The sequence below is a fragment of the Thermobia domestica genome, chromosome 4 (assembly GCF_964235325.1).
Source record: "Thermobia domestica chromosome 4, izTheDome1.hap1.1, whole genome shotgun sequence".
Lineage (NCBI taxonomy): Eukaryota > Metazoa > Arthropoda > Insecta > Zygentoma > Lepismatidae > Thermobia > Thermobia domestica.
The window spans coordinates 295259048-295271604 of NC_137457.1; the positions used below are offsets into that span (position 1 = coordinate 295259048).

The window sequence follows — 12557 nt, forward strand, 5'->3', positions numbered from 1 at the left end:
ATGTTGCCATACTCGTGAAAGAACATACCTCTAAAAAATAACTATTGCATTGGCAATGTTAATATTAAAAGAATCGAAGAGTTTAAGGAACTTAAGGCAGTGGCGGATCCAGGGGGGCGATCGTCCCCCCCCCCCAGAAGGGGAAATTTTCTTATTTTATATATATAAATAAAACCGATTCCAGAGTTTGGAGCTGTTAAAAGTAGCTCTAAGTAGCAGTATTACAACCCACCGCCCCCTCAGAAGTCCATTCTGGATCCGCCCCTGCCTTGAGGTCACCTTTGACACCAAACTAACATTTTCCAATCACGTTAAAGAAATTGTAAACAAAGTTTTTTTTTTTAGAAATCTAGGGTCTCAAGTTTATTTAAATGAAAATTAGATGTTAGAAAGATTTTTTTCATTATCCATAATTTTTAACAATTTAAAGTCGATCATTGTTAACTCATAAAATCCTATTTAAAATCTCAACACTTAAACCGTTACTAAGAATTAAGTTTCTCTTGTTATTGTGGCTAGCCTTGAATGGATTTACGTAAGTACTCGTATAATTATTCCCCGATTTTTTTTTCTAGTGGCGTCGGGGCTAAAAACGTTACTAGCAATGAATACTCTGAACAGTACATGAGAACTAGCATGAATTTCTTGTAAATATGCTAGTTTGTAACTTGGCTGTTAAGATTACTTAGGGGCAACAGAGGGAAGGGGAACAGCGCCCTGGAATAAATCCCTCTATGAAAAGGATGCTTCGACGGTTGTTTACCTTAATGGTATCTTCCTCAGATTCCTTTCCCCTTTGTAATTTGCAGGCCATGGGCGCTGAGGGCCTTTATACAATTAATTGGCATCTTCTCAGGCCCGGCAAATTCCCGAAAGATGTCTATATCGTTAATTAAATATAAGAAGTTAAATTGTCAACCCTATTCCTTGAACTAAACATTTCTCTTCACACTTAAATACTGCGAAAGATAAAAGAGGATATTGACATTTTAAAACGTTTAATCTTTAGTTATAAAATACAAAATATTAAGCAACTGATGTTAATAAGGATTCACGAAACAAAATGCTAACTGCCGAAACAGTTAAAGTTCCACATACACCTGTAAAATAATAATAATAATAATAATAATAATAATAATAATAATAATAATAATAATAATAATAATAATAATAATACATTACTGTATATAGCTTACAATTCAGGACTTCATGTCCTACAATTTTCTTGAATTTTACTGAGTAAATCCAAAAGCAACGTATAATACTGAAAGAGAAATGTGTGTATTTTATAAAACACCATGGGCCTTATGCAGAGTCGTTTTGAAGTCTGATTAATCATCTACTACGGATTTGACTAACGGATGGTTATCAAAAGTATATTCAGAGTTTCTGATTAGGATGTAGTAGTTGACGAAGTTAATTACATGTGATTAATTAATCTAGAGCAGAGGATACTCTTTTAGCCACGGTTTAGCCTGTGCAACACATTTCTGATTTCGGATTTCATGTTTTCATGTTTACAGACTACGCATGCGCACATCTTCTTTCCCGTAGTTGCCACATTTATTTTTCTCACCCGATGCATTGATGTTATATTAGTTAATCATACCCAAATCAACTTTTTAGTTGTATTCAAAGTAGACTCTGAATACCAAAAAGTACAAATTCCTTAGTATAGAGCTAGTATGCCACTAACTAGTCAGTGACAAAACCTTCATTAACGAATTCTCTCTAAATACCGCCCCATAGGTTTAAGTAGCGCATCGTTTGAATGCTATTATGAAATGAAAGAATATGAGTTCACAGTGAGGGACTAGCAAATGAAAGAGGGAATAACAAAAAATAAGAAATAATCGAAATGGTAATTAAATAAACAATAGTAGTCCCCTTTCTACGATGCTTCCAATCGTCTGCTGCGGCGGTTAGAGCTGCTACCTGGTGGCAACAGGTTCTGTACTTCGTTGGGGTCACTTGTAGATCTCTTTATTTCAACGGATCGAATGAATGAAGATGCAACATAATTGTTGAGTTGAATTAATTTTGAGTTTAATGTCCCTTTTAGCAGCGAGGTTATATGAGACGGGACCTACTGATTAACGTAGATTCCGAACCACATGAGCTCCCGCCGGGAATCGAACCTGGGTCTCCCATGCCAAAAGCGCGTACGCTAACCGCTTAGTCACGAAGGAGCTCACATGCAACATAATTGTCAGCTGTGATTTTCAGATGCAACATAATTGTCAGCATTTATATACAAACGCATTTTTCACGATGGCAGCCATATTGGATTACAGATGATAAGTCTTTGACTTTTTGTGGGTATCTAATATTGATAATACATGTAAATACCACATTTTGCTTCTCCAGCTCCAGTGGTTTGAGCTGGACATGCGTGTGATACGTAGTGCGGCATTTTGAACTCAAGATGTCGCGTTTTTAAACATTTCATAACTTTTCGTCACCTACGCTTACTGATCAACATTCATGCCAAATTTGGTTTTCCTAGCTTCAGCAGTTTGAAGTGCCTAAACCTTTTGACATAGGTGTTAAGCGGCCATCTTGGATTCATGGTAGCCATAGAGTTTTCAATTAAGTTTGTGTTTACATTTTGACTTTGTCATTTTGAACAGGGTTATCGTAGAGAGTGAAGACTTGTTTATGGGACAAGATATTTTTACTTTAAAAATAATGCTACACGTGCTTTCCCGTTTCCACATTTGTCTCACAATTTCCGATTTATAAGAGTGGCCATGGACTTTTCAATTAAGTTTTTGTTTACATTTTGACCCACCGCCGTCGTAGAGAGTAAAGACTTGCTCCATCTTGTTTCATTTCACAACAGCTTTCAAACGATGTGCTACTGAATCCCCTTTGCCATTTGAAACTTTTGAGTTGGACCCCGTCTGGATCCCTGGGGCAAACATTTTTATCCCAAAAAGTGTGCCCTTGAAAATGATGAGTTACGTGTTCGTCGAGTTTTCCATATACACAACCGTTTACGAACAAATGATCCGATTCAAACTATTCTGCCAGCTAATAGCTTTTACATTACAAAATATGTTATGTTCTAACTCACGATATCCCGACCGGTGGCACGTATAATTTTGGGAGTCGTCTAGTTATAGCATATCAAGGGCAAACATAATTGTCTCATTCGGAATACAATTGAATATACTTTATTTTTTTAATCAATATCTCCAGATTTCTCTATGTTCATTATTACTTTGTTACTAACGCACACGTATATTACGACAATGGTGTACTTCCTTTCCCCGAAACATCTGTAAAAATAACCATGATACGGAATCAAATTATGCATAGAAAATGAAGGTCACTATGTTTGTGACATCGTACCGCTTGAACCACCGGCCCGATCTCGAGCAAATGTTCAACATAGATGAGGTTGGGGCCTGGGATGGTTTTTATGACTTCATTTTGACGGTGCAACGTAGGGAAGGGGGAGAGGGGAGATATATAAAAATAAATAAAACTTAATAACTCTTGAACCACCCAACCGATCCCGATCAAATTTGCAACATAGATAAGGTTCTGGTCTGGGATGTTTTTTTTTATCATTTCACTTTGACGACGTAACTTACAGGAGGGGGAAAGGAGAGATATTTAAAAATGATCGATATTAGTGCCGAATCCATAGTTTTCGGGGTCGCTGAGATGAACAGTGACATTTCCTATGCCGTTTAAATCTAAATTCAGCCCGAAACTTGAGGAAGGGGGAGATATATCAAAATGATTGAAAATGACCGATATTAATGTTGAATCCATAATTTTCGGGGTCGCTGAGACGAACAGTGACTCTTTCGGTGTCGTTTAAATCCTCAGTCTTTTATGTCCAAAATGAAACGTATTCTCCCCGTGTGAGAACGAGTATTTGCTACTGATATCTAATGTTATTTTTTTTTTTTCATTCTAATAAAGAAAGATCCATAAAAATTGAAAAATGTGAGACAGTTTCAGGTACGTATGAGTGTACTTTCGGGAACTGGTTCAACATTATTGGCATCTTCATCGTTACTTTAGAAGAAAGGATAAGAATACGTTAGCTTTGCAACATACATTTAGAAGTATAAGTCAGTAACTTGGAAAAATACCTGGATACATTAACGAAACTATATCTTTAATCATTTCCATTCTTTCCTTGCTTTTTTCACTCTTTACTTCTCGCTCCTTCTTCTTTTTCTGTTTTCTTAACAATATTTTAAGAATTACGATGAAAATTCTATGTGGAAACATACCTTCTACACAAACAAGTATTAATAAATATTCAAAATTAGTATTTACTGTTATTTTTTTTTTTTTTTTAAGCTTTAAAACATAATTATAACACTAGTAATTTTTACATCACAACTTCCGAAGTTTGATAGATTTGTAAGTAAACTAGGTAGATGAATTCTGATGGTAAATGCTTCTTACCTTGGGCTCCACTCATTATTCTTCTTATTTTTCCGCAATTTTCGTGCGTCTCGTTGTTTCTCTTCCAGGCGATTTTTCTCGGCAGCTGCTCCGTCGATATCACCTTCTTCAAGTTTTCGAATATCTGGCCTCAGCCTGTAATTAAAATATAATAATAATAATAATAATAATAATAATAATAATAATAATAATAATAATAATAATAATAATAATAATAATAATAATAATAATAATGAAATTATGAAATAGAGGATATGGACGGCATCGAGCCTTTATAAATATTTCAAGCTACATACAGAGTCCGCCAGAAAAATGTATACACTGTTTAAGAAAAAACCTATATATCATATTTCTTAATTACATTTAATTATTGTTCAAACATGTGTTACAAACTTTCATGTAAGTATTTGTTAACATTAGATGTTTAAAATTTTAGCTGTTGGCGGCCAAACACCTAACAGAACGGGAAGCAGTCGTTGCAGCTACAGTGGTCATGTATCAATAGAGATTGATGCACACTGGCAAAAGTTTTCGAGCGTTTGATTGTTAGGCGGGTTGGTGGTTCAGTACCAAATCTTCCTTTCCACTGACGCTGCACTTTGATGGCATTCCCAAACCTGATAAAACACTGTTGTACTCGCTGCTCGAACGTCAAGCGTGCACCTGCCATTTTCTTATCTCACTAACCGTGTTGACAATACCGACATCTGTTGAGCGAAAAATTGTACTACTACAACGTAATATTAACTGAAAACTATTGACAACGCCGACATCTGTTGGGCGAAAAAACATACTACAACATACTTAAATTTTAGAACATGAGTTTTGTCAATGCCAGTATTCTGATACAGAATGACAAAGAGTGTATACATTTTTGTGGCGGACTCTGTATATCAATTACGTTGAGTGTTTATCATCCATTGTTGAAATGTACTTATCTTCAACGTTAGGACCCGTGTGGGTTAAAAACACTACCAAAAAGTCCTTCTCTCTCTCCGCGGCTACCTTTCTATCCACTAACATTCTTCCTACCCTTCGATGATCATAGCTTATGCTATATTTCGAGTATAATACAATGACTGGTCACTTATTTTAGTATTACAAGTTAATACCACGGCAGTTTTTCTCCAAATTATGTGATTAATGAGTGTGTATCATTGTTATTATATTTTTATTACATTTATAACATGTTATATTCAACTCCATGGTGAACTGAACCCAATATAGGTAATAAGTATTAGAAACACATTACAGTCAATATTTTATTTCGAGTCATGCTTCTCTTCTTGGCAATAATAACTGTATCAGCATATGATTACAAAATTATAATAATATCGGGTAACTAAGACAGTTCGTGCAATTTTCGTCACTCATCAAACAAGGCCCACAAAAATCTTAAAAACCCATTTTATTCTTCGAAATATTAATCGCCACTGGCTTCAGTGACATGTTCCCAACGAGACACAAGCTCATACATGCCCTTTTTGAAAAAAATCCTTCTTTTCTGGAGTCCAAATATTATGATACAGCCTTTGTGATATCGTCGCGTTTTCGGAACTGCTGTTCCAACAGGTGGTTATCCATGGCCAAAAACAAGTAATAGTCCAATGGGGCAACATCCGGGGAATAGGATGGATGAGTCAGAACTTCCCAGCCCAGTGTTTTGATAACCTCTTTGGTCGGTTTTGCCGTATGAGGTTTGGCAAGATCTTGGAGGAGAACTCTTATGTTGATCAGTGCTGGTTGCCTCTGAAGCAATGCAGCTCTTTACAATTATGGCTGTTATGGTTTTTCCGCTTTCTAGATATTCATAGTGGACTATGCCAGCGCTGTCCAGAAACACACAGCATTACCTTCTTTTAGTGAATGTAGCGGCCAATAAAACCGAACCAGAAGTCGACCAATGATGTTTACTCTGCCGGTTATCATACGTGATCCATTTTTCGTCACATGTCAAGATTTGGTCCGAGAACGAGGCTTTATTATGGCGTGACAGCAACGACAAGCAGATGTTCAACCGTTGGAGCTTGTTTCCCTCGGACAGGGGATGAGGAACCTATTTGCTTAGCTCCCATATCATCCCAAGGTTATGAAGATGTAATCGAATGGTTTAGTCAGATACTCTAAACCTGTGTGCAAGCTCCCAGCAGGTTTGATGGGGATCCTGCTTGATCTTCTCCTCCAGCTGTACTTTGTCGAGAGTGGATGGACGACCAATAAGAGGCTTGTCTTTAAGGCTCTCGTCCCCGGAAGAAAAGCAGCTGAAGCACTTTTGAGTAGCCCGTTCACTCACTGACGTCTCTCCAAACGTGGAGCATATTCTTCTAGCGGCCTCTGAAGTTTTGTTTCCTACCCTGTACTCGTGAAGTAAAATAGGCCTCAAAATCTCTCTTTTCACCGACATGTACTTTCAAAGATGGTGTCTCCTACAAAACGTGCCGCTGCACTGAACAACACTCTACTGAATAACAATCTACTGAATAACACTCTACTGAATAACACTCTACTGAACAATTCTACTGAATAAGGTTTGAAAGAAATGTAAACATATAACGTCATCTGAATCAATTTGACTAAACTAATGCGACAAAAGTAACTGTTCTCAAAAACATCACGAACTTTCTGGTTACCTAATAAATATTCTGAAATAATAATAATAAAGAAAAAATCAAACAACGTACCTACAGTCCGTTGGACAGAGCTTCTTTTCCATTCCTTCCTCCATTTCATTCAAAGACATAGCGAATAGGGTAAACTGGTAATACTGAAAGATTGGAATCTATATGTAGAACAATAACTATCTTTGAATTATAATACAAAAGGTTGACAAGTATATATCCGACCGATTTGGAAACGCTACTGTCACTTGTGTAGTAGCATCAGAAACATGACACCGGTGTCGTTATCAGTGTCCTGACTCAGCTTGCAGATGTATTCGCGCTAGTGAAATGCCGCCGACAGTAAATCACTATCGGGCGAGGTACATTATAACTTTTTTTTTCTTCTTGCCACGTACAGTTTTCGTACAACTGAACAGTGGATGAGTGATGGGAAAATGTTTACTTAATGGACAACGTGGAGTTTGTACAAAATACAGAGGATAAGGTTTTAATAGCAGCCGCCTAGAAATATGAACCAAATGTAATGTGATGTTATAGTCACTATTAGATTTCATACTTCTGGGTGCATAAATTCTACTTCTTGCGTATTATCTCTACAGAAAGGCTGCTCCGGATATTAGAAACGAGTTAGAATTTGCAGAAGAGCTATATGAAATCAGTTTTGAACTTCGTAAGTAAACACGTATACTTGTATTACAATTGGCATTTTGTAACTTTTCCTATCTTTGCGACTGCCCGAACTATTATATATACATTACTTAAGTGTATAGGGGCTACAGTGGCTCCGTGGTAGAGGGTTCACCTCTGGTGTGTGAGGTCTCTGGTTCGATCGCAGCTCGCGCCAAGGGAGATTTGTGGTAGACAAACACCGTAAGCATGGGTTTTCTCATGGTTCTCCCATTTTCTTCATTCCACCATTTTTCATTCATTCTCATCATCACCATCTCCTTTAGTCTACACAGCATAACCGTGGAACGTAAAATTGAAATATTTTTAAAATATTTCATTTCATTTTCTTAAATGTATAAAACCCAGTTATTTAGTCACATAGCATAACGAAAAAGCAGAACATTGTATAAAGGACGTAATATTAACAACTGCGTTAAAAAAGAAAATGTAATTATATCAAGTTATGAAGTTCTTGTGACATTAATGATATTTTATGTTCGGTTTGTTTGGAGCTTAATGTTCTTTTTCTGCAACTAACACTTCTACTTATTAAAAAGGGATCAAAAATAGAGATACCTGGCAACCCTTACCTTTTACATCAGATATGTCTGAATCTTCACGATAATGAGATCTGATAAAACCGGAATGCAAATACTGTCGCAAAATCGTGGTAAGCAACTCCAAAATCGAGTTGTGGCAAACAACACACCACTAAGAAGTTTGTAAGGAAGGCTGGTGGCTACGAATGGCTCAAGAAACTTCGTATGCATTTCTCTCTAAATAAAATGTGAGATTGACAACACTGATTACGACAAATTGCCGCAAACTGTACGAAAGACACTTGGGGAAAGGGGAATGAAGGAAAGATTGTAGTCATACAGGATGAGAACTACATTTATCTCACGTGTAATGGTAACATTCAAGCAGTTATGTACTGTGACACCTCGGCAAGGGACGCACCAAGTTTTAAGTGCAGGGAATTCTGATTATCTCTGGACAAGGTTATGAGAAGAAGTAGGGGGAGCGTAAGGTAGAGAAAAGCATAACGGTGAAAGCGCATCTATCACGATCCCAATCTATTAGATACGGGTATGGGTGTAAACGCCATCTACCGAAAAGACTTCCCTCAAACGACATGGGCTTGTGGATTCACACGGACAGAGCATCCACTTATATCACGACATGAAGAAGGAAAATCGGTATTATTATTCTCTTTCAATACATTCATGTAAGAAGTTCTGATACTAACCTAACGGATTTCTGTACATTTGCACTGTTAAAATGCCGTCTAAACATCGCCGTTACCGAGGTCATGGCTTTTCATAGGGTAAGTATACCTTCAAAATCGGTCTAGTATAACCTGTTCAACCTTTTGTAGTATACGCAGAGGAACTGCGAAATTTATCATTCTAACAGTAAAATTACATCAAAACGTACGTTTTCTTACAAACTCAAATTTATGAAAATACCTAACAAAACAAAGGAAAGAAAATCGTTAGGTATCATATATATATTAAGTGCTTTTAAGCAACAGAAAAATCTCACTCGTATATCTTAAAGTCGTATTTCAATAAATTGTTCTAGACTATTAGAAATTTTATGTTCCTTACATAAAAATGCAAAAAGTCCTTTAGGTTAAACATGGAAGAAAATTTGGTTCTTCCTCCACATTTAATACCCTCACTAGTATCTGGTATCGGAAGTTTGTATCACACAATATAGCTTCTCAAAAATAAAAATTCTAAAACACAAAAGATATCTCATTTGAAATCTAGCATCTTGAAAATAGAATTATTCCAACACGAAAACTAGTTCTAAATTGACGATAAATTCAAAATAACGTATTACCATATACTGTTACTTAAGCTAACGCGTTACCATATGCTATTTAAATAATCACACATTACCATATATCGTTACTGAAATAATAACGGTCTACCATATATTGTTACATAAACAGTAATATCCTAACACATATCGTAACTTAAATAGTAACGTATTATCATATATTGTTAATTAAACAGTAACAGGTTATCACCTATTGTTACTTAAAAAGTAATGCGTTACCATAGATTGTTACTTAAATAGTAACACGTTGCTATATATTGTTAGTTAACCAGCAACACGTTATAAAAGCACGAAAATTATTCATAAAATGAATTCGTAATCCGTTAAAGTTACTTCAAAATAGCGCGTTACCATATACTGTTACTTAACCCGGTGGTACTGGCGCCAAGTCTCACAGACCCGTGCCACCTGTTTTTGTAGCCTGTTAATATTAGGTGGGGCCAAGAAGAACGCGCTTTCATGTAGCTTCCTAGCTCAATTCCTCAGCTGTCAACAGCATTTTGTCGTTCACTGATATGCATTGCATTCGGAGAAAATGAGGTTTTGGATCCGACAGACTTGGAGCTAGTGCTCGTGTTACTGGAATGAGAGTTTACTAATTTTGCAAAAAGAAATCCTTTGTGCCTTTACCCGTGAAGAATAAGAGTGACACTTATTAGTTAGTTCGTATACATTCTAGTATTTCATAACACTGTGGACTAAAATGACTAGTGAACAACAGTGTGAACGAATTAGACTGATTCTTGAAGAAAGCTTGGGCAGTGACATTGGTGATGAGTTTTTGAATCCCGATCAATCTGACTGGAAAAGAGATATTGTAGAGGAGTATTGTAACAACACGGATATTGAGCAAGAAGGTGAAGAAAGTGACAGAGGAATTGAACAACAGTATAGGGCTATAAAAGAACAAAGAGTTCCGACCTAAGTCGGCAGGGATGGAAGAACAAAGTGGAAAGTTCACTGCCGCCGAAGACGAACGGCAAAAACTCATCTATGAAACATTGTCTTGCATTTTCCAGGAGTAAAAGTATGTGTGAGAGAAGCCAAAACTTCTATTGAATATTGAGAAGAGAGAAAGATCAGCTAAATTGACTGATATAGTAGAAATAGAAGCTTTATTTCTGTTGACAAATCTTCCTCCTGAAGTTCAGCGAAGAAGTCAAGTTGCGGGCACTTCTGCACCCAATGCAACTGCTGATTAGTTTCGAGAGGGGACAAGAAAAAGGTGTCACTTGTGCAGAAAGGACAGCAAGACAAAATATTACCGTAAAAAGTTCATTTGTCTTAGCCACGCTGAATTTTCATGTGCAAATTGCCAAATTAAACTGTAACTTCTGCACGAGAAATGTATCGTTACAGTTTCAAACGTTTCAAACTAATTTGGGTTCGAATTGAAAATTTTATTTTTCAACAGACACTTCTGAACATTTTTTTTTTTTTTTTTTTTTTTACCTTCCGATAACATACTGAAACTTTTGAACTTTTTACTAAATAATAATTGTAATTCCACCATATTTTTCATAACTTTTCATTTTCTTTCCAAAGATACACTAAAATGTAACATTTGTATTTGAATTTGCATTATACCTGTTTAATATGCGTAATACAAAATAAAATAATCAACAAAAAAGATTTAAACAAAAATTATTAGGTAAATATCTAAAATTTAACAAATAGGTCTGTAAGACTAGGCCAGTGCTCAAGCCACATTACCAGGCGCCAGTGCCGTCGAGTTAAACGCGTTACCGTATGTTATTTAAACAATAAAACGTTACCATATATCGTTACTGAAATAATAACGCGTTACCATATATTGTTACATAAACAGTAATATCCTACCACATATTGTTTTTTAAATAGTAAAGCATTATCATATATTGTTAATTAAACAGTAATAGGTTATTACTTGTTGTTACTTTAAAAATAATGCGTTACGATATATCATTACTTAAATAGTAACACGTTCTTATATACAGGGTATCAAAAAGGACATTGCAACTTTGAAAACTCATATACATTTATTTATTAGCTTACAGACATGGCTTTGGTATCATTTTGTAGCAAAATACATTATTTTTTTTTTTAACCTTGTACCTAAAGAGGTTCAATGTGGCTACCATTGGCAATGCGACACACATCCTCTCTGAAGTCGATTTCTTCCTTACGAGCAATTCTATCAGTGTCTTTTAATTTTTGCACCATTTGTAATTTGTATGCTTTGAGATGCAACCGTTTTCTCAACACACGCCAAACTGTCACGTGTGGGACGCCCAGCCGTCGAGATGCACGCCGGGTTGATTTTGTAGGATCGTTCACAATGCTTTGTCTCACTTGCTTTACAACGTCTTCAGACGAACGGGGACGACCTGAAGATTTGTTGTGACTTACGAAACATCCAGTTTCAATAAAGCACTTATGTCACTGATAAATAGTAGACCTACTGGGAGGATCTTTACCATACTTTGTACGAAAATCACGTTGCACAGTTGTCGCAGACTTGGATTCTTCAAATCAAAACACACAGCTAGCACGCTCGGTACCAGTAAAGACAGTCATCTTTGCTGCAACTGCCGCTAGCGATTGTGGTGGCTTGTTTCTGAACTAGTGTACTACGTGAGTCAAAACTTGATGTATTTTGCTACAAAATGACACCAAAACCATGTCTGTAAGATAAATGAATAAATCCATATGAGTTTTCAAAGTTGTAAAGTTCTTTTTGATACACCCTGTACTGTTAGTTAACCAGTAACGCGTTACAATATATGATTAGTTAGAACACTAACGCGTTACAAGTAATACGTTACTAGCGTTACACTATTTCCTACGATGGTCATACTGTTTTATCATCTGCTTGTTCATCCGAAAAATCCTGTACCATCGTATGTGACTTATTGGATATCAGAATACATTTTTCGAATTACTGATTATTCGAAAATTCTAAATAAGGATTATTCGAATTTTAACGCAGCTCTTTCAAATAATTTAATT

At 36.1% G+C, this 12557-nt stretch overlaps 1 protein-coding gene across 5 annotated transcripts in view; it reads right to left on the reverse strand.

Annotated features, from left to right (window-relative positions):
• Positions 1 to 12557, reverse strand: part of LOC145684204 (oxysterol-binding protein-related protein 2) — a 264438-nt gene that overhangs the window by 15021 nt on the left and 236860 nt on the right. For all 5 annotated transcript variants that reach the window (XM_081756261.1, XM_081756258.1, XM_081756259.1 and 2 more), the window contains 2 exons: positions 7113 to 7195; positions 4432 to 4566 (listed from right to left, as the gene is read on the reverse strand). In XM_081756261.1, coding sequence (XP_081612387.1) covers positions 4432 to 4566; positions 7113 to 7195 — 218 coding nt within the window. The remainder of the gene's footprint in view (positions 1 to 4431; positions 4567 to 7112; positions 7196 to 12557) is intronic.